Source organism: Camelus dromedarius, chromosome 32, assembly GCF_036321535.1.
Source record: "Camelus dromedarius isolate mCamDro1 chromosome 32, mCamDro1.pat, whole genome shotgun sequence".
NCBI classification, from domain to species: domain Eukaryota; kingdom Metazoa; phylum Chordata; class Mammalia; order Artiodactyla; family Camelidae; genus Camelus; species Camelus dromedarius.
Window position 1 is genome coordinate 5,924,535 of NC_087467.1, and position 23,386 is coordinate 5,947,920.

At 36.6% G+C, this 23,386-nt stretch overlaps 1 protein-coding gene across 4 annotated transcripts in view; it reads right to left on the bottom strand.

Moving 5' to 3' along the window:
• KIAA1328 (KIAA1328 ortholog) overlaps positions 1–23,386 on the bottom strand; it is a 171,373-nt gene that overhangs the window by 79,642 nt on the left and 68,345 nt on the right. For 3 of the 4 annotated variants that reach the window (XM_064481494.1, XM_031438937.2, XM_031438939.2), the window contains one exon: positions 18,637–18,764. In XM_064481494.1, the coding sequence (XP_064337564.1) occupies positions 18,637–18,764 (128 nt within the window). Of the gene's footprint in view, positions 1–5,269; positions 5,306–18,636; positions 18,765–23,386 lie in introns of those variants that run through there. The other variant, XM_064481495.1, reaches the window with a different exon arrangement.

The window sequence follows — 23,386 nt, forward strand, 5'->3', positions numbered from 1 at the left end:
TACAACAGATCACCTCTTGAACTGTCTTAAAAAAGAAGGAGTTCAGTTATCTATCTTTATGTTGCTACTGAGAGGTTTGTAAGTTGGGCCAGAGTTGAATTGCTTGAGATAACAGAGAGGTTCTTCAACTTCCTCCTTCATACAAAGGATGTCAGTCTTCCACTAACACCTTGCACTGCCTCTTCAGGATTGTTGCGATGATTAGATGAGATCATTCATGTAAGTGCTTTGGACAGTGCTTAATACAAAGTTCTTAAAGATATTTTTAAAAAACGTTTCCTATTATTATCACTGACTTCCCTGCCGCAACAATTTCTGAAGGCAGGGGCTATATTTACTCCTCTGTATGTACTGGGGCTTGCACATAGTACATTCTCAATAACTATGAGTTGACTGTATCAGCTTAACAGAAAAATTCAAGCTGGGTTACAGGTCACAGTAGCTCGAGAAAAGAAAATTAGAATCCATGATTAGGCTGAATCATGAGCGACTAAGGAAGAAGAGAGGAGAAATAGAAAACCCCGTGTTAGAATCTGAACGTAAGAAATTATTTTATTAGTGGAGTTAAGACAAACATTGCCTCTGGGACACATGGAAGTCACAGTGGGCCTAAATGAAACAGAAGTATTTTTCTTTCTGGGGCTGCTCCATGCTTTTTATATGATATTTACAAATATAACTTCTCTTAACTAAGGCTTAAACCAGCAACAAATCCCAAACTGCTGTCTCTGCCATATGGCTTTGATATGAATTTTTCAGATATAAAACATTAACTTGGATACCGTTAGATTTTTTTTTAAAATGGAGGCATACTTTATACTTTATATATAACAAAATGCACAGATCTTAAGCATACAGCTTGGTGAATTTTTACACTTGCATTTATCCACGTAGTCATCACCGAGATCAACTTACAGAACATTCCTATTACTACAGAAAGGTCCTTGCTGCCCTTTCTAGTCAATATATCTCCCCACACTTCTAGGGGTAACCATTATTCTGATTTCTATGATCACAGATTAGTGTTGCCTATGCTGAACTTCAAATAAATGAAATCAGTGTGCTACTATTTTGTACCTGGTTTCTTAAACTCAACATAATTTTTGAGTGTCGCCTATGCTGTTGTATCAATAGTTCATTCTTTTTTTATTGCTGCAAAGTACTTCATTGTATGAATATTGCAAAATATGTTTATATACTCTTATTGGCTTCAGTTGTTTCCAGTTTAGGGCTATTATAAATAAAACCGCTTTGAATATTCTCATACAAGCCTTTTTTGATACACGCATTTATTCCTCTTGGTCACAGGGTAAGTGAATATTTGACTTTCTTAGAAAACAGCTCGTAAGTTTCCCAAAGTGGTCATTCGATTTCACATCCCCATCAGCAAATTAAGAGAGTTCCAGTTGCTTTACATTCACAGTAACACTTCATAGTGTGTTTCATTTTTAGTCAATCTGGTGTGTGTGTAGTGAAATCTCACTGTGGTTTTATTCTATATTTCCCTGATATGTAATGCTATCAATGAACTTATGCTTCTTGGTTATTTGGATATCTTCTTTTATGAAGTTCTGTTGAAATCAATCTTTAAATAATTCAAAAAAAATTTAAAGGACTGAAAATGAGAAATGAAAAATGAAGGTCAGGGAATACAATTTCATGTAAATTATTTCTGATGAGAGAACTTAGCTTTAGATAGATGGTCACCTTCATTGACCACTGAAGCAGAACACACTCCCAGAACGCCCTGCCACTTTGGCTGTTCTTAACTCAGAGTTCACCACATCCTATGCTAAATGTTTTACATATTCAACGTGTATTCTTAACAACAACTCTATAAGGTAGTTACTATAATTACCATTTTACAGATGAGAACATGAAGTTCAAGGAATCAACACAACTTTCCCAAGGTCACATCAACACCATACGTGAGACATGGGACTATGTCTCACTCCAAATCTTCCATTACTTCCTGCTGTAGATCTTTTAAAAAAAATTCTTTAATATGGAATAGAATAAACATAGAAAAGCACACAAAACAATCATGATCTGCTAAGAGAATAACCACAAGGCAGTGTCCATGTAACTACCACCCAAGAAACAGAACACTGCCTGTACGCAGGGGGCCCTTGGTGGTCCTGCACAATCGCTAGTCTCTACCTTTCTTGCCAAAGGGAATGACTATCTTGACTTTAATGGGAATAACTTCTTTGCTGTAATACTTCCCTGCCTAAATATCCATTCTAGAGTTCAGTTTTACCTGCTTATTTTTAAAGTATAAACAAAATCACATGACACACATTCTTTTGTGCCTAATGTCTTTCATCCAACCTCGTATTTGTGAAGTTCATACATGCTGCTGCATGTGGCTGGAATTTGTTCATTTTCATAGCTATATAGCAGGGTCAGCAAATTACTTCTGCAAAGGGTCAGACAATAAACATTTTAAACATTACAGCCCAGACAGTCTTTGTCATAACTACTCAGTTCTGCTTCCGTAGTGTGAAAGCAAGAGATAATACATAAATGAATGACTATTTTAATAAAACCTTATTTGTGGACATTGAAATTTGAATTTCATGTCATTTTCCCATTTCATGAAATATACTTTTTCTTCCAGCCATTTAAAAAGTTAAAACCATTCTTAGCTCCTGAGCCATACAAAATGATGCAGTTGGCTAGATTTGGTCTGCCACAGTTTGCCAATTGAACTTGATAATTATAGAGTGTTCTTCTAATTAAAGGAGTCTGAATATGCTAAAGATGTGCTCAAAATTCAATAAGCAAATTGAACAATATGACTTGGGATGTGCTATCTATTTACATGTTTTATGTGTGACGAAAATGAGTTGGATGGAGTGCTTAATTAGAAACCAACAGAATGATATTTAGCAGAAAAGCTACAGAAGAACACACCTAGGCAGGAAAAACACACTGCATAAACTTTTAAAGTTTAGACAGAAAATGATCTATGGATCACAACAGATAAAGAAGTTCAAAACGGTAGCATATTAGGATTTATCTTCACAATCTTGGCTACAACTTGAGACTTTAGAATGTGGCAGAAATGAAGCCAATAAAATCTTTGACAAGGCATGCTCTGGGACCCACAGCACAAAAGAAAGACCAGGAGAAAATGTAAGCAATATTATGACAGAGTAGGAGCATAATGTCTCCTAACTGGGGTAGACACAGGCTAATGACTAAATTAAAAACAATGCAAAATGTATAAGGTTTAAATAAAGTATGAAAGACTTAGCTTGGACTCAATGAAGAATTTTCTGATCCTGAAGGTTAGTAAATTTCTGAGTTGGTAGAAGGTTTTCTGAATCTTTAAGATATCTTTTTAAAATATGACAAAGGCTTTAAGACTTTATAGAAAATAAAGATGTCTGTATCATAAACATTTATGATATCATCCTGTATGCATGTATGCATGCACACACAGGTGTGTAAGTACATACATGGTACACGCACCCTACGGTAATCCAGGGCTTTCCTGTTCTCACATAATAAAAAAAATAACAACTGTAGTAGTGCTTTGTGAAATTCCATCAACAAGTGAACAGTGATGTTTTATAAATTTCTGCAAATCATTTTTATAAGCCTGGCCAATCTCTGCTATGAGCCATATGGAGAGAGGTGAACAAAACTGCAGTAATTATTTCTTGCAACAGGTTGTTATTTACTTTGCATAATTAGGAAGAGATTACTTACAATGCATGTATGAGTTGTTAACCACAGGATTAGTCAACAGCACCAACAGCTCTTATTGGTATTCATTTCTCTGATGGTAAATAATAATTTACTATTCTGGCAAGCACCCTATTACCAATCCTCATGTTCCCACTGATAGCCTGAGAAGAATAAAAATCTTAACGTTATAACTTCAGAACCTTCCCCCGTGCTCTTTATTTTATCGTGAAGTCAGAAATTCAAGAACTAGATAAATATCTCTAAGCCTAAACTACTGTATGTGGGGCTGGTCATTATATTACCCAGAACACTTGGAGTTGATGTGAAATAAGGCACAGAACACCACGCTGCGTTTTCAGTCGAGCTTATGCGAACCAGTTGTCAAGCTGACAGAAGCTACGGAATGCAACAGCTGCACTGTGTGGTTTGCCAAAGTCTCATCCCAAATAAATGTTCATTCTCCCCAGCGCAATTAACTCTCCTGTACTGGCAGATTTTGCTAGAAGATCATCAAGGTAGATTACCTTCTAGCGTAGTGAACTAAATACTTACAGGTGTTCTATCATCAGTTGTAACTTATAAACTTTTGCATTTAGCAAGACATCCAGGCAAATGAATCATCTAATTTATGAATTATTTATAAGAAATTCACAGCATGCTCCTGGCGTCATCCATGGCCTTTTCCAGGTCATATGACACCAATTAGAGCTGAATTTTAAATTATTCAATAACCTGAACTCTCTTGTCATTTAACATATAGATACCAATGCAGTAAACAAGTTTAACCTAATGGGCCCTTGAGGTTTAAGTTTCTGCACTGCACAGCAGCTGAAGCTGTAGGCCATCAATGGAAGAGAAAAATAACAGAATGAGGCAATCAAACACATTTGCAAGGCTCTAATAACTTATTCTAGCTCCCATAGGGATTGTGGCACGACCCAGGATTATTTAATCTAAAAGACATTAAAGTCAATAATTACAAGATTTAAAAGAATACAGGCACACCAGAACGTATAAAAGACAGAATACTAGTAACAGATACCAAATGCTGTACCAACTCTTAGGATACGTACATCATAGGCCTGCCAAAATTTTTAACATTAACTATCAGACTCAGAAAATGCTAAACCTCATATTTTTTAATCATCACTGCATTTTCTGAAAGGTGGAATGTGTTGATTTGCTATAAAAATGAACAGAGAATATGGAATAACTGACAGTATACTTGAAGTCGAAAGACCTTGATTAGAATTCCAGTCCCGTTATTTAGGAGTTCCGTTATTTTTGGCAAGTCACTTTGGATCTCTTAGGCAGTTTAGATGTTTGTAAAACAGAGGGTTGGGTTTGATGATCTCTGTAATTTATGCTGTCCTTAAGAGCTGAAAAAGCCAGGGACCGGGTTGTCGTATCCCAAGGAAATGAGACAAAAGAAAGGCACTGGATGAGAAATTATACCAATCAGTAAATGTTCACCTATCAACTCACAGATGTACTACAAAATTACTGAGTGTCCATTGACTCTATTTCCCCTAGCAAATTCCGTGTTTTAACATTACTGTCTTATATGACTTACATGTTGAAGAACTTAAAACAGCATCTTAATTTATCTCTCTGGTCACTAAGTCTGAAAGAGATACAAATGAAGATTGAATAAGACGAAAAACTAGTTGTGAGGAGAGTCCTAAATATTTTGATGGGATGGGACAACCACTGACCACAGAAATATGTAATAGTGGTCCTGATTCAAATCATTTTCACGTATATGATCATAATTGCTAAAAAAAAAAAAGCTTTACACATGATTTTCTAAATCTACAAGAGGAAACAGATGCACAAGGCTATTTTAAGTTATTTAATGAAGGTCAGAAAGAAGATAAAATAAATTTATAGAGAAAATGAGACAAAGGCAAATTAGAAGCAAAGAGGACACTCTTCATAGGTCAAAATGAAAACAAGATGTATTGAATAATAAAGCCAACTGGTCCTTGGATTCAGTTAGGGATGCAGCACAAGAAAATGATCGAGTGCTGTGAAATCATTATGAATGAGCATGGCCTAAAGACATAAAACAATAAATGGTTGGTGAACATCTGGATTGAAGGCCAAACAGCAAAATAACTGAGAACAACCTTCTTCACAAAGAGAAAGCTCTATCAATATGCGACGACCTTCAGTGTGAATCACCAAATCCTGTAGAAGTGGCTCCTCTTCATGCTCATTATGGCTGGCTTAGTGCTTTCAAATACCTCTTCATCTGTCTCGCAAAGGTACGCGGGTAGATGAGAAGTTGCAAAAGAATTTCTAGCAGTGATACAGGAATTAAAGAAGGCAACACACTGGATTAAAGTTTCAATTCTGATGAAACAGATAGATGTTATAATGGTATGCTTCAAAAGACACGTATCTCAAATGACCAAGATCGAAGGCCAAAAGATTAATTTACAGAATGTGTAGTGCCAATTTCTAATCTAGGTTCCTAAGCCACACCCTTCCACAGTTGGTAATACAACTTTCCGTCTCATTTCAGGTAACTACTTCTGCCACATCACAATAATTTACAAGCTGCACCTCTTAAAACACTCACATCAATAAGCAAACTCCAGGTCTGTTTTAAGGTGAAGGGCCATATTTATTGAATAACCCATGTATTTACTTCTAACATTTAACATTGTGTAAACCTGTGCTACTATTTTTATTAGGCTAAGTATTGCTTAAAGTTCTTGAGTGTTGTAGTCCTAATCCCATTTTTCCCATAAGCCTTGTGTTCTTTATGGTGTGGTTTTGCATAGCGTGGTTATTTTCAACATACAACTATGTCACATTCTCCTCTACCATTTTTGTGCTATCTCCAAATCCCAATAAAGGAAGGGAGACAATGGATAAAATCCAGAGTTAGTGTCCTTGAAAAAGTACCTGCATTCTCCATAAATCCAGGGACTACTATATATTTTCAAGAAGTTGAAAAGGGATACCTTGTAACTGAATAACCAGTATGTCTGAGAATTCCTCTCTTCCTCAAAAAGGGAATGCTGAACAGTTTAGGCTACTGGACTCCCAAATAGTTTTAGCTTCTTTATTCACAGAGGAGCCTAAGGTTGAGTTAGAAATGAAGTTAGAAAGCACAATGCTTGAAGTGTTATAGTGCATGACTTACGAAATTGAAGGTCAAAACTACTACCCTTGATGTTTAAGATGTCTCGAAATATGCTACTTGCTTCTTATTTTGAGAGATTCACCTTATGTATTTCTTATGTAATCTTCACCTTATGTAGTATTTCTTCACCTTTTGTAGTCAAGCATGTGGAATCAACAAAGGTGCCATTTTGCTTGCCATGGATAGCTTAATTTAAAATTCTTTTACAGTACTACGAGCTTAGAAAACAGCAATGTCTACAAGGCTCTAAAATACATCTTCCATTTGCTATTATGTAGTAATGTTACTTAGTAAATATACATACTGTGGTTCAAACTAAATATGTAGGTACTTCAGGACTTAAAAGAATTCAGGATGACAAAGTACATTACTCAGCTCAACATCTTTAAAATAACTCACTTAAACATTTACAAATGTATACAACCCAAGCATGTTTAGCGTTTAATTCTTGTCTAGCATTCTAAATCTCACCAACAATGAATATTCCTTTCATGTGTTTCTAATACAGTATTTAGCAACCTTAGGCTCCTCTGTGAATAAAGAAGCTAAAACTATTTGGAAGTCTAGTAGCCTAAACACAAACAAGCACCAAATTCTCTCCTAGGAGCCATCTCTGTAAGTTCAATGTATGTCATATGTATTTATGCACATTTTTCTACTTTATAACATTTTCATGGCTCTCAATTTACTCACAGCATGAGTGTGAGGTATTAAGGAACAGCTCTTGAAATCATATAGCAGCCTTGATTTATATCATATAGTTCTGACTTAATATACTTACATATTTAAGAAAAATTGAAAAGTACTCACAGTATAAATAAAAAGTTGGTACAGTATACCAAGGGAAGAAAACTTCTAGAGTTAGGAAACAATATACATTAACAGTCATGAGTATTTAAACATTGTATTATAGTTAATTTCACATTTAAAAAAATCTAAGATAATTGTATTTTTCATAGGAATTAGCTGTTTTATTCTACTAACAGTCCAGAGAAGGAAGGATAGAAATATGGGCATATATAAGCATAAAGTAATATATATATGTAAAGATGTACATGGCACACATGTCTACAGATATTAATTTCAATCTAAAGTAAATTTCTTTTCTAATCTGTGAACTGTCAAACACAGAGAATTATGGAGCACAGGTGGCTTGGGTTCCCACCCCCCATTCCGTTCCTCCTGTAAAGATGCTGTGATCCTTCTAGAAAAAGGTAGAAGACAAAAGATTGTATTTTCTGGAAGATATAATTATTTAAGGAATCTATCCAAGTGCCAACAAAAGGAAACTTATTTGTATATAACTTTCAATGCTTAGCTTACTGCAATAAGACTCCTATAGACTGAATAAAATATAATTTTTTAAAAAAATCAAATATATTTGGTGGTTTAACTATAATTAAACTGCATTATAGCATTAAGAAAAATAGCCACATTATATTATCAGCAAACTAATTTGGTCTAAAAATGATACTTTAGTGATACAATAACTTCCTGTCCCCTTCTGTTTTACACTAACTGTAATGGTTCTGGATAGTTCTACTTATGTAAGTCCCTAGCACAAACATCTAGCTCCTGATGTAATCAAAAGCAGAAAAGCTGAATGTGGGAATTCTGGGGTGGCAGAGTGAGAAGCTCAATAAAGCTTCTTTCCCTTCTAAAATCATACTAAATTATGAAAAAAATCCCATTCTATTACCGTGGGAGTTAAACAAAGGCATACAACGAATTAAGAAGCACTTATTCAAGCTAAACCTTGGGTAAGAATAGGGAGAGAGTGCAGCATTTTAGACTGGGGCTGTGCTCCCGTGTCTGCTCCCTGCTAGATAGGAAAGGTAGATGCAGAGGGTAGGGCAAGTCTTGAAAACTCGCAGTGTAACTCAAGGAGCCTGACTTGATTTGCAGTGAAGTGTGGAAAACTGCCACACCCCTGAGAGTTGTAGAAACAACAGTGACCTTTGTGACAATTAGGATAACCGATGTTGCAGCTAGCCTGAGGATGGATTCCTGGAGGAGCAAGCAATTGATTGGTAGAGCAGTTAGAAATTTAACAGGGAGACTAAGGAATGAGACAGCAGCAAAGAGCCTTGATAAGATCCCAGTAAACTGGATGATATGGAAGGTAGTATGATGTGTGCACACTCAGCAGAGTCTAGACAGGGCTTTACCTATTTACCTGTCTCTGAGTGTGAGATCTTATGCACATGTAGAGAAGATGAAAAGACATGGCAGAAAGTAAATATATTCCTCAACTCACAAACAGATCCATTGGCAAAGGGTGGAAGTCATCCCGACTCAAAGTATTTGATCACAGCCTACCACCAATCATTACCTATTTGCTAATTAACTGTCTCTAAAGGCACTTTGCTATCTAAACAGAACACAGCAGCAGAAACAACCCGCCAGTTTCTGGGTGGTGAAGGTCTCCTAAGACTGCAATACCGTCCTGGGACTTCAGCCACCTCTGATTTTAAAGCCATCATTTTAAAATCTGAATAGGGAGTATAGTGGGTCATTGAGGGTCTAAATCGGGGCTCACTCCTAGTAAATTCTCATTATTTATGAATTTTGAAACATTAAAATCTATATCCCCTATCTATACTCCATTAAGGAAAGTGTCTATTTACACTCCATTAAGAATTTAACCAGAAATGCTGTAAGACAAGAAGAGAAATTGGCAGTTCTTATATTCCTGTCAACAGCAGCTCTGCCTTTCTTAAAATCCTCCCTGACCTCAATTTCATTGGGGCACACACCTGAGTGGGTCCCTGCCAGGTCAAGTGCCAACCAAACTCTTCAATTTGAAAAAAAAAAAAAAGCATTTAAGGAACATTCATGCTGTAACTGATGCAAGGTAGCTTTCAGGAAACCCTCTTCTTAACACCGAAACAAACAAACACTAAGAAATCCTACCAAACAATTTTTAGAAGCTGGGAAATGCCTTCTGTAGAGTCAGAAGTTGGTAGTTGTGTTAAGGACATTTTTCCTTCTTAAAAAGAAAAGTTTCTTATACAATAGGTTTCATTACAGGAATGTATTGATTGAAACTAGTTTCATTGCCACTAATGTTCTGCTTAATTTTAAAGATAACATAATATTGAACAGAATAATGTGTTCTATTAATGTTTTATTGAAACAGTAAGCTGATTTATTGCATTTGTTTGTCCAAATAAGCACACAGATCATTTGCCATAAATCTTCTTGAGTCTAAACAGAAGGCTGAGATGCAACTGGATAAAAATAAAAAGTTATCATAAAACATAATGAAAAATCCAATTTGAAAATTAAGCAGTGCACTGCCCAGCTTCCTGCTTTGTTTAGAGTCTGAAGCTTGCAATAAAGATGAAAGAGCTGCTCTAGTTTGCTTTAAACGGCTATTGTGAGTCTTCATTTGAGGGAAAAAAAACTATACAAATAATTAAAATCTGTTACAGGAAGTCTGGTTATTTAGCTTCTGAGGCAATTCACTCTAATCTCATTGCTTGCACACTTTAAAATAAAATAGCTTATTTTTTATCTAAAAATACTTTTTGATTTGAACTTCATTTTGTGGGGGCAAGGGAGGGCAGAACTTCACAGATTTGTGTTCGCAAACTAAAATACTTGTCCCCGAGCTTTAAGTTTCCAGTGAGCCTACTCAAATCCTTCCTCTGTGTATGTATTTCACACAGGGGCCGGCACGTACACCAGGTGATACGTGAGAGGATGCCACGAGGGCACTCCTCTAAGAACAGTGATCCGCACGCCCCTTGGAAGAGCCAGGGGATAAGGCTATGTTCTACTGCATATTTGCCACTGATTCTGTGTAAGCTTAGTCCTTCATCTGCAGCTGATTCCCCTCAGGTGGAAAGCTGCTGAAGACCTCGTCTACATTATTTCCTATTTTGAAAAATTCTTGTTTTCTAAATTTATGTATGGCATTCTAGATGTTAGGAAGCCTAACTTGTCTTGTAATCCTTTAAATTAACTTTGAAAAAGAGAAGGTATTTAACTCTTTTCAAGAAATAGCAATGTTTGCAGCACTAACTTAATAGCAGTATTATAGAAACTGAAATATACTGACTTCGGGATTGCTGGATTTAAGAGTTCAACGTTTAAATCACCAGAATTTATTAAGCAACACTCAAGAGTGCAATTATACTCCAGCTTACAGAATCCCCGCCACCTGGGAAAATTCTTCGTCTACTGTGTAACATACCATAACTCACTGAACAGTCCCTTACTGATGGAAGCAGATACTGCGCTGACCATCGAGGCATGTCCTACTCCACCCTCCATTTAATTGTAAAAAGTGGGAGGCTACAAATCACATATTCCAGACTCCCATCCAGCCAGAGCCCTGGAAGTCAAACAGGTTCTGCTTATTTCACATGATCTTGGAGGTCTTCTTTCATTTGTCTCCTCCAGCAAGGACAATGGTGAAAACGTTAGAATTCCCTCCAGCCATGCCAAAACAGGGGGACATTTTTCAGTGTTTCGGGTAAGAAGCAGCAGTGAGGCAGCAGCATAAGCACCAGTGACTTGTTGACTCGGCTTCCTAATGCCTTGGTCTTACTGGTGGGAGTCTATTCTGCGGTTTCCTGGGTGTTCAGAGACCATTATGGCAGCATTAGATGCATTGTTCCTGGTTCCAGTATAGCTCCAGTGAGGCTCTCAGAGCATTATGCCCCAAGTATATTAGTTCTATATCGTCTGAAGTCACCACTGGAAGTCCAACATAAAACCCGCTGCTTAAGCCCTTTCAAAGATTGTATTCTTAGTATAAACTTCCTTCGTGCTTAAAATATCTTGAGTGGTTTGTTTCCCACATGACTGTAATACTGATTGCCATAAAATTTTATTTTACAATGATTCACTCATTCGTGAAGAGGCTAGGCTCCCATGAAGCAATCATTCTGCCACTTGTTCATTAACAATGCATGAACTGTTATACCTGTAAATAAGCATGAATTTCTTTCCCACATTATCTTTTCATTTTGATGTCCAGTGTTAGTCTGTAAAACATCTACAGTGGTTTGTATCACATAAGACAATACTGATACAGGCAGTGAGAGACAGCCGATTCATCCTGTACACAGATGACATAAACTACGGTACTGATAAATATCGTACTGTAGCTGTATTTTCTCTTCTTTGTGATCTTGTTAATAACATTTTCTTTTCTCTAGCTTACTTTATTGTAAGAATATGATATATAGTTACACATAACATACAAAATACATGTTATTCGACTGTTTATGTTATCAGTAAGAGGCAACAGTGGGCTCCTATAGCAGTTAAGTTTTAGGGGAGCCAAAAGTTACATACAGATTTTCAGCTGCATGGGGGGTTAGGAAACCCGTAATCCCCACGTTGTTCAAGGCTCAACTCTATTCAAATACCAGAGAAATCAAGTGCTTAAGACAACAAAAATAAAGGTGTAAATTTCTCTAAAGCAAAACAGAATCCTAACTATTTAGAGAAACAGGTCCTAAGACTTTAACTAATTTCCAAATACTCAAATACCACTGTGGCATACAATTTGCTTAACTTCTCCATCTGTGGCAGGCAGCTATTCAGATGGCCCCAGTGATCACAGCCTGTCTCCTGGTACTTGCGCCTTTGTGTGTGAACATCTCCTGCATGTAGGCAGGACATGACTTGCTTCTAATACAGCAGAGGTGATGAAATGTCACTCCCCAGTTAGGTTACATAAAACAGCACCTTCTGTCTTGCCAGTAGACTACTGCCTTCTTGGCTTACCTGTTTTGATGAAATAAGCAGCCACACTGGAGAGGTCTAGATGACAAGGAACTAAGGTTGGCCTCCAGCCAATAGCCTGGTGGGAACTGAGGCCAGCAACCCAAAAGCCCACAAGGAACTGATTCTTTCCAACTACCTGTGAGCATGGAAATAGATCCTCACCCAGTCAAGTCTTCAGATGAGACTCCAGCCTCTGTCAACACGTTTGTCATAGCCTATGGGAGACCCTGAAGCACAGGAACCAGCCAAGATTTGACTGGATTCCTGACCCACAGAACTGTGGGATAATAAGTGTCTTTGAAGCTGCTACCTTTTGTAGCAATCTGTCACAGAGAATAGATAACTAATACACCATCTAAGAATATCTCATAGTCTTATTGTATTAATTAGATGACATATTAAATATGCAAAACTAAATTACTTACAATACAGATACTAGCTGGTTAGTTCTGCTCATGCTCTAGTTAAGTAACTTGTGGCGTTCCAGCCAACAGCTGGGAGGACGTAGTTTGTTTAGAATATAAAACAAATTTTTGTAGCAAAGAATTTTAGAGTAGCTTATATCCTGTACTTTAGTTTCATTATATTTTTTAAATTAACAGATATTTTAAGAGCAGTTTTAGATTTAAACATTGAACAGTCAGAATTTGACACAACATTGTAGAACGACTATAACTCAATAAAAAAGATGTTTAAAAAAAATTGAGCAGTTAGTTCGCATATACTCCCTCTCCCCCCTTCATGGTTTCCCTGATTGTTAACATCTTCCATTAGAGTAGTAAATTTGTAACAACCGATTAACCAATATTGATGCATTATTACCTAAACTACCTAAAATCCAGGCTACATTAGGGTTCACCCTGTGTCTTTGTGTTATGTAGTTCTATGGGTCTTGACAAGTGTTTATTCATCCCTCGTGCCCTCTCCTTGAGCCCTGTCTGCATAGTTTCTCCTCTACCACACATTTTGGGGTGTGATCTCCCACATAATACAGCTTACTCTTTCCAGACCAGATAGCACAGTGAGTCAGCCAGGAAATGAGACTAAGTCCTCATGCTTCTCATGCTCTTCATTAGAGTCATTCTCATTTTCTTTATTATAGTTGTCCTTATTTACATTTCGGCTAGATCTTCTGCATTTTGATAAAGCGTTGCCTTCTTTGCTCGGTCTCTCTTGATGGACATTTAGGTGGCTTCCATGTCTTGGTTATTGTAAGTATTGCTGCCTTGAACACTGGGGTGCATGTATCTTTTTGAATTAGAGTTTTCTCAGGATATATGCCCAGGAGTGGGATTGCTGGATCATATGGTAACTCTTATTTTAAGTTTTTTAAGGAATCTCCATACTGTTTTCCATAGTGGCTGCACCAAGTTACATTCCCACCAACAGTGTAGAAGGGTTCTCTTTCCTCCATACCCTCTCTAGCGTTTATTTATAGATTTTTTAATGATGGCCATTCTGACCAGTGTGATGTCATATCTCACTATAGTTTTGATTTGCATTTCTCTGATAATTAAGAGATATTGAGCATCTTTCCTTGTGCCTATTATAAGCCATTTGTATGTCTTCACTAGAGAAATGCCTGTTTAGGTCTTCAGCCCATTTTGTGATTGGGTTGTTTGTTTTTTTCCTATTGAGCTATATGAACTATTTCTATATTCTGGAAATTAAACCGTTGTCAGTTCCATCACTTGCAAATATTTTCTCTGAGTCTGTAGGTTGTCTTTTCTTTTTGTTTATGGTTTCTTTCGCTGTGCAAAAACTTGTAAGTTTGATTAGGTCCCATTTGTTTATTTTTTTATAAATAAGCTTTTATTTTTATAAAAAAGCTTTTTTTTTCTATTGCCTTAGTAGACTGACCTAGGAAAACATTGCTATGATTTATGTCAGAGAATGCTTTACCTATGTTCTCGGAGATTTATGGTCTCCTGTCTGTGTCTAAGTCTTTAAAGTCTTTTTCTTTTCTTATGAAGGATTTCATGTATCATAAAAGTAATACTCTGTTCTCTTAATTAAAGGCAATACTTGTGATTACTATTAATTACATAAGACTAGATGGTATGTTGTGATCAGCGTTCAAGCTCAGGTGGTCACTGCAGTATGTGTAAAAAACACTGCACCTGAAGGAGATCAAAACCTAGTACTGATGATAACCAATATATGAAGTTAGGTTTCAAAAAAGGTGTTCTAAATGTTGGAATAATATTAAAGTTACTTTTTGTGCATGGCGTGAAGGGTCTAAATCGATCTTTTCTGCACATCTCCAACTGTCCTATCAATGCTTGTTGAAAAGATTATTCTTTCCCCATTGAATTGCCTTTGCATCTTTGTTGAAAATCAATTGACCATAATTGCTAGAGTTTATTTCTGAATTCACAGTTCTGTTTCATTGATCTATATGTCCATCATTAGCTTTCTATTTCTGTATAACAAATTACCACAAACGTAGTGGTTTACAGTAACACAAATTTATTACCTCGCATTTCTGTAGGTCTGGAGCTCAGGCAGGCTTGGCTAGAATCTTTGCTTAGTGTCTCACAAGACTGAAATCAGGATTATCAGCTCGGCAGGTCTCTAATTGGAAATATCTGAGGAAGAACCTGCTTGCAAGTTCATTCAGGTTGTTGACAGAATACAGTTCCATGTGGTTGTAAGACTTAAATTATATTTTCTTGCTGTTGGTCAGAGACCATTCTTGGCTCCTAACCCCTTCCACCTCTAAAGCCAGCAATGGTATTTGAATCCTTCTTATGCTTCAAATCTCTCTTTCCCTTTTGCTCCCACCTGGGGAAAACGCTCCACTTTTCTCATGTAATTAGGTTAGGCACATCAAAATAATCTTTTTACTATACAACATAACATAGTCATGGGAGTAAAACCATTTCACCAGGAGTCAAAAGTCATACAAGTCAGGTTATAATTCTATCTCTGTACCTTTAGTGTAAACATTAAAATTAGAAAGAGTGATCTTACACTTTACTGTTCTCTCTCAAATTGTTTTTGACTATTATTGTTCCTTTGCAGGATCATCTTACCAATTTTTGCAAAAAAGAAAATGTCAAACTCTGCTGGAAATCTGATAGAGATTGCAACAAACCTATAGACTAATTTAGGAAAAATTGTCATTTTAACAACATTGAGTCTTGCAATCCATGAACATGGAATAATTTCTTAGATCTTTAATTTCTCTCAGCAATGTTTTGTTATTTTCAGTGTTTTTATTGTGCTGCTTTTATTAAATATATCCGTTTTTGAATTGTTCATCGGTAGCACATAGAAATGACTTTTGCATACTAATCTGTATCCTGCAACCTTGCTGAACTTGTTTGTTAATTCTATCAGTTTTTTAGGGGGATTCCTTAAGAATTTCTACATACAGGATCATGTTGTCTGTGGATAAAGACAGTTTTATTCCAGCAATACATAGGAAATTTGCTCCAATAGAGCTCCCTCTGTCCCCTCCATTTGTGCAAATACACATACACATACGCACGTACAACATCTTTATATCTTATGAGCTCAACAACAATACAGTTTTGTAATTATTGTTTTATTCGGGTGTCTTTTAAGTTATTTAAGAAAAGAGAGACGCATAACTACTTTTACCAGCGATCGACTTCTTTGTGTGACTTTGAGTTACTGTTTTATGTCATTTTCTTTCATCTGAACATACTTACATTAGCATTTATTTTAAGGCAGGTAAGCTAGCAATGAATTTTCTGTCTATTTATTTAGGAATGTCTTTATGTCACTTTCATCTCTGAAGGACAGTTTTGCTTGACTGCTGGTTTTTGGTTTTTTTTCCAGCGTTTTGAATATGCCATCCCACTGCCTCTTTCCTCTACTGTTTCTGATGAGAAGTCGGCTGTTAATCACATTGTTCTATCTACAAACCTTTTACTGGGCGAGGAGCTTGGGAGTACACTGAGTCAGACATTATACTACAGATACGCAAAGAGGATAACACCTTTGATTTGGTTTCTTTGTCACTTAGTGAGCACATAAAGAAGACATCTAACTTTACCACATCCTTCTTCAGGCTCAAGTGTTCACAGTGATGCCCTTCCTAACAGGAAGTGGGCTTGTCGACCAAAATCACCCAGTTCCCATGAGGGTGAGTGAGAAGGTGCTTATCTCTGCGCAGCTAAGAGAAGCCCATCAGAAAGAACAAATCAGACAGCACAGGAGACAAGGTGACAATCTTCATTTGGCATTCAAAAAGAAACTTATTTTCCCTCTTTAGGTTCAAAGAGGCCTATAGGTGGCCTCAATTTCATTTTCATTGTATATAAGACACGATCTAAAGTCTGACCACCAGACACTTTCTGAAAACATGGTTTTATAAATTTTCTTACGATTAAGTCAAAATGAAAATTCAAAAGTATCTCCTTTTGAGAGCATACTTTCTCCATACCTTTGATCAACAATTTCTTTCTAGTATTTGTGATTTTTTTTTTCAGGTTTCCTTCTCAAGGTTTAGCTTAGGAGAGGCAGTGTTAACTATGATTGGTCTCTAGGGAAACCTCCAAGAATCACTAGCTTAAATATTAAACACTAATATTTGAGAAAGTTTTATTTTTCACCAATTTCAGGTTAGGCCTCCTTATCTGGTTGTCCTTAGATTCCCCTTAATGACTATTTCTTGACTCTCAGTCTATGTCCTTAACTACTGCCAACTGAAAAATCCCCCCCTCTCTCCTCCAACATGCTTGCCAAGTGGGCCGCCCTTCATTTCTGTGCCCTTGCACACATCTCTGTCATGGAGAGGGAGGGGCTAGAAAAGCAAAACCAAAGGGCATCAATCTGATCTTCATGCTACAGTTTTCTGTAGTCCACCCATGAGAGCACCAGGCAAGGGCCACCCTCACGACTCCCTGCCCTTTTCCCCCGTGGCAGGAGAGATCCAGACAAACAACTAAGATTAACCGTCATTTTCTTCTGTCCCATTTTATAGCCTAGGTTTTCAGAAAACAGAACAAAAGAAAATATTTCAAGTTAAAATACAAATAAACCATTCATAGTATGACCATTTCCTATAAATGTTATGACTTCAGAAAAAAAGGGGGGGGATCTGTTAAAAGTCTAAGCTATACCATATTCCAGTGAAATTCTTCTTCCTTCTTTTTTCTTTCTACTCTTCCATATGTCCAAACTTGAGGTTCAAAATTGGAATTTTCTTGGCCAAAATTCTTAGTTCTTTTGAGACAGCTGTCTCTAGGTTGAACAAAACAGTTCAACCATAGAAAGTTTACAGAAAACCATTCAGGACATGTTACTATTCAAAGGGAGAGGATACATTTTAACTGGTACATTATCCATGTTTTAATACTAATATGAATGACTGACCCTACTATATAGTTTTTTTCTACAATGTTTTAATACAAAGGCTATTCTCATCCATTTGAAGATTTACATTCACTTGGACATGAAAAGGACATCCAGTATCACTTGCTAGAGGGCAAGAAGTAAGTCCTCAGAGCTTGTTTCACATCACAGCTGGCAGGGTTCTGAACATTCAGTTAATTGTATAATATACACTATTTGATGATATGTATATAAATGTTAATATGCAAAACACTCATATATACTGATGTGATTAATACATACATACAAACACAAAATCATGCACAATATTCCAGTTTTCTCCAATTAAAGCTTTTACAAGTCACCAAAGCACTTTTTATTATTCTAAAACACTAAATATGACTTAGAAGAGGCTTATGAGTAACAAACAGCCCAGCTGATCTTCATTAAGTAACAGAGTGGTGGGTTTTCTTTACCACTCCTGCTGGGCTTTCATACAGCCAGGAGCTTCCCCACTGACCCTGAGCCTACTTCAAGCAATCAGTCCTGTCCTGGGCTGCAGGAACAGGAGAGGGAAAGGCAAGACAGAAGTAAATGACACCAACTCGATCACATGCTGTACTTGCACATCTTAAGACAATATTATACACTGTGAGACAATTACAGTAAAAGGCAAATGACTCTTCTGACATCTTGTGGATCCATTAAAGACAAGAAAAGGTAAGAAAAAAGATGCTTACCTGTTGTTCCTGCATTTTAGCAGCACCAAGTTCTGAGAGAGACATAGTGAGCTTCTCTTGCTGTTCTGACAGATATTTCTGATAGAGGCTTAGAAGTTCTTGGCACTCTCTATACTGTAGTTGAAGAGGTGAGATAGCAAATTAAGGGGAAAAAGCCAATAAATGGATTTAAACTGCATCCACGAGTGTTGTTTCTCAGATTCTCACAAACAAAACAGGGACAGAAATGCAGCCATACTTGGTAAGAATGTAGGTAAGTGTAATCTTCAGATGAACACAGTACATAAATCCCCCTCAAAATCATGAAACAATAATTCATAGAGTAGTAATGTTCATTCCATTTAATGAGACAATTTTCTCAAATCTTTAAATCTCAATAAATAAATAAATACAAACATATGCAAAAGAATGAAGTTGGACCCCTACCTCACACTGTATAGAAAACTAACTGAAAACTGGATCAACTGACCTAAATGTAATAGCTAAAACTATAAAGCAAATCTTTGTGACCTTGGATTAGGCAACGGTCCTCTAAAAGCACAGCTCCCAAAGACTAAATAAATAAACTGGACTTCAAATTTTAAAACTCTGTGCTTCAAAGGACACTATTGAGAAAAGAAAAGACAACCTCCAGAATGAGAGAAAATAATTGCAAGTCATATGTATGATAAAGGCCTGGATCTATACATATAAAGACCTTATATAACTCAACAATAAAAAAGCTATTAATCTAAAAAAATGAGCAAAGGTCTTGAATTTTCCAAAAGAAAATATACAGATAGCCAAGCAGCACAAGAAAAGATGCTTCACATCATTAGCCATTAGGGAAATGCAAATCAGAACCACAATGAGATGCCAATTTGCATTTATTAGGATGGCTATAGTCAAAAAGACTGACAATAACAAGCATTGACTGGGATATGGAGAAATCAGAACCCTCCTACATAGCTGACAGGAATGTAAAATGTTGCTGCTTTGGAAAATAATTTAGCAGTGCCTCAAAAAGTCAGATACAGAGTTATCATATGACCCAACAACTGCAGTCCAATTGTCCAAGATAATTGAAACTATACATTCACATCAAAACTTGTACATGTGTACTCAGAGCAACATTATTCATAATAGTGCAAAAGTAAAAATAACCCAAATGTCTACCAAATGATGAATGGATAAACAAAATGTGGTACACCTATTCAGTGGAATATTATTCAGCCATAAAAAGGAACAAGGTATTGTTACATGCTACGATATAAATGAACCTTGAATACATTAAACACTAAAAAAGCCAGACACAAAAGTCTACATATTCTACATGCGGTGGTGTTGTTGAAAGCGCACTGTGCTTATAATCAGGAAAAATAAAACAAGAAGGAATTATAGACAAAAAAAAAAGGAGGGGGGAGAATACTTGTCTAAGTATACTAGTTCACAAGTAAGAGTTACATTCATTCATATTCACTTTCTATCTTCCCCTATTTTCTGAAGTACCTATTATAATGAGAAAAGTTAAAGGAAAAAGAAAAAAAAAGCAAAAAATGTCCAGAATAGGAAAACCCACAGACACAAAGTACATTAGTGGTCGCTGTAAGATGGGGGAGGGAAATAGGGAGCAACTGCTAACGGGTATGAGTTTTGTGGAGGAGGTCGTGAACATGCTCTGGAATTGACAGTCGTCTTTGCACAGCTTTGGGAATATACTCAAAACCACTGCATCGTATACTTTGAAAGGGTCATTTTCACTGCATGTGAATTATGTCTCAATAAACCTGTTACCAAAAACTGCAGCATAGAAGTGATGACATTGCTCTGGTGAAAGTAATTACTGCCTAATTTACATAGAAAGTCTAACTATGTTAAACACAACAGGATTATAAGTAGATTTTTGCCCTATTGGTTTGGTTTTGCATAATGTCAGTTAAGTCAATGTTTCATTAATAAAAGCAGCATCAGGAAATTTCCTGCCCATGTACCTCCCTACATGTTTTATAGTCCATTATAAAGAACATAGCAACCTAACCTGGGGTGCCCTCCCACTGCTCCTCAAACTTGCAAAGTGCTCAAGACGAAGACACTAAATTGGAAAGGTCACCTAACTGCACAGATCAGGAGTCTGGGAGACGTGAGAGAGTTCTGTTACTTCTCATCGTGGTATTTCTTCCCCAGGCCCATTTTTCTCTCATATAATTTCTGAAATCTCCCTCAACACTTAATTATGTATGCTGTTGGCATGAAAATTACTGTCCAATGAGATTATTCTGTATAAATACTTTTACAACAGGTCATCATGATTAAGGGTGGGAATAATATTTCTTAAATGTCAAAAATGGTGACTGGCTTCAGTGTTCTTCTTAACATTTTCATAACCTAATCATTGCTTCTGGGCAGATTCCTGTTCTAATAACTTTTGCCAATCATGACTGCATAAATAACCAATTACTTCATTATTCTCATTATTAACCTTTAACAAAAAAGGAGCCAGAGATGGCTTACAGAAGAGGAGCTGGCTCGTAATGAAAGGGTAGGTTTCTACGCTTGAAGAATACATTAAATAGAAGAGCTTGTTTAATACTCTGTACCTTAAAAACAACAATGATAAAACAATGAACAGTGGTCTAAATAAGCTAATGTGTTTTTCAAAGTCAATCTATATCAGACCGGGTTAGTTTTACATTTCCACGCTTTTTCTCAGCAAGCTCCAAAAGACAAGAATGATTTGTGACGGTCCCAAGAGTCTCTGCCAGCTATGATGTACATAAAAAGAATTTCTTATTCTAGCTGTTACCATAGGCAGTAATGTTTATAGTGGGTGAACATATTAGCCTGGACACAGAATATGAATTTTATTCTTGAAAAAGCCAGCACAATTATACAGCCTAAGAGTTAAATGTCAGCATTTGAAGACAAATTATAGGCAAATTCATTAAACACATGCTATGTGGCAGAATATAAAAACAGGCCGTCCTATCTTTATCAATTTTTTATATCTGTATTGATTCACCAGATTTTGAAATGCCCTCCCCTTTCCTGTAAAATCCAAAATATATGTACATGCAAAACAGTAATTTTCCTTCCTTCCTAGCACAATGAGACTTCAAACCTCCATCTGGAGAGAGAGATTTATGTTAGGAAAATGTGGTTAAAATGCCTTCTTAATGGATTTAGGGGAGGGAGTACAGTGAGGAAGGAGACATATTTAACTCAGTCCTGGCCAACTGACAGAAAAGAACGCAACAGCTGTAGGAGGCTGAACCTCAGGGAAGGTGTGCACCAGCCATGCTGGGACCTTAGCACACGGCCGGCCTGCCCAAGCACCGTTCCAGAACTGGGAGAAACAGTGGCCATCACGACCCCATCAAAGGAAGCTTCAGAAGGTAACGTAAGTATAAATTAATATTAAGCACGATCATATCAAAACCTAAACATCAAATTAGTTATCCGAAATGGGCTGCTGGAAATGGTCATTTTCAAAGCTTAAAGCCTTAACTCCAAAATGCATTATATAGAAAAATAAAACTAAAGCTGGAAGCAGAATGAATAGGGAGAAGAAAGAAAACTGTGTGAGGGAAACATCAGGGGTGGGAGGAGAAGGATCAGGAGACAGGATATACTGTTGGTGAGCTACTCAAGCACTAAGTGATTGTCTTAAACTGGAAGGATTCCTCTGGTGGAGCAGAGACCACTCCCATCACCTCATCCCACCCTTGCCTCGGGTATCTGGGGTACTTAGATCTGGTAGTTCACTAAGTAAATCCTGATCTAATACAGGATGAAATGAAGAAAGGTCTCCAAGAGAGAAGAAAAGGGGAGAATAATTAATTTTTTAAAGAACATGGTTTTTTTGGAACCAAGAAAACGGCTGATTCCCATTCTGGGGTAGGGAAGTACAATGTGACCTTGAAACTTGTTATTTTAAGGCAAGAAAGTGTTTAAAGGCAGAGAGATGAGGGCTTGTCAAAAGGAATAGGAGCAACTCTGCAGGGGACTCTCAGCCAAATTTGGGGCAATCTGCGCATCAAAAAGAATGACTCTAATTAATAGCAAATTAAATAAATAAAAATCCAGAGGTTCATAGTGATACTTCAAAAGAAGAGTGAAAGGAGAAAAAATTGAAGTCCTTTTTTATGGAAGAATGCTAATTATTTAGAAGGAATGGTCAAATTTTAAAAATGACCATTTAATAATCCCCAATGTAGTAACTAATTCAGGCAAAGATCATTGATATTAAAACCAATAAAATATAAAAAAGCAAGATATTCATAAGGTGCCAAGACTACTTATTTTCAGCAAAGAAGAAAATATACCTTTAAATGGTAAAATCTGGTAGTCATCATCTAAACAAAGTAAATCAGGATTACTAAGAGTGCAAAAACAGAAATTAAGTACCTCCTAATGTCTGAAGTAGCCAACATCATCTAAGAAATATTCTTCCCAAGTACGTTTTACCTGAATCTAATCAAATCTGTAAATCTATTTCACAAGAATTAGAAGAAATAAAGGAACAAGTCAAATTATACCACAAGGAAACAATCTAACAAATTCACAATATGGGAAATTTTGCAAAGCACTTGATCTGAACTCTTCAAAAAGTCAAGGCATGAGGGAAAAGAGTGGGGAGCTCTATTCTAGATGAAGAGATCAAAGACACAGCCAAACGCAGCCCAGGAATCAGACTGGATCCTGGCTCGGGGGAAAAATTAGCTCTAAAAGACAATCTTGGGACAATTAGGGAAACTGGAATACAGACCTGATA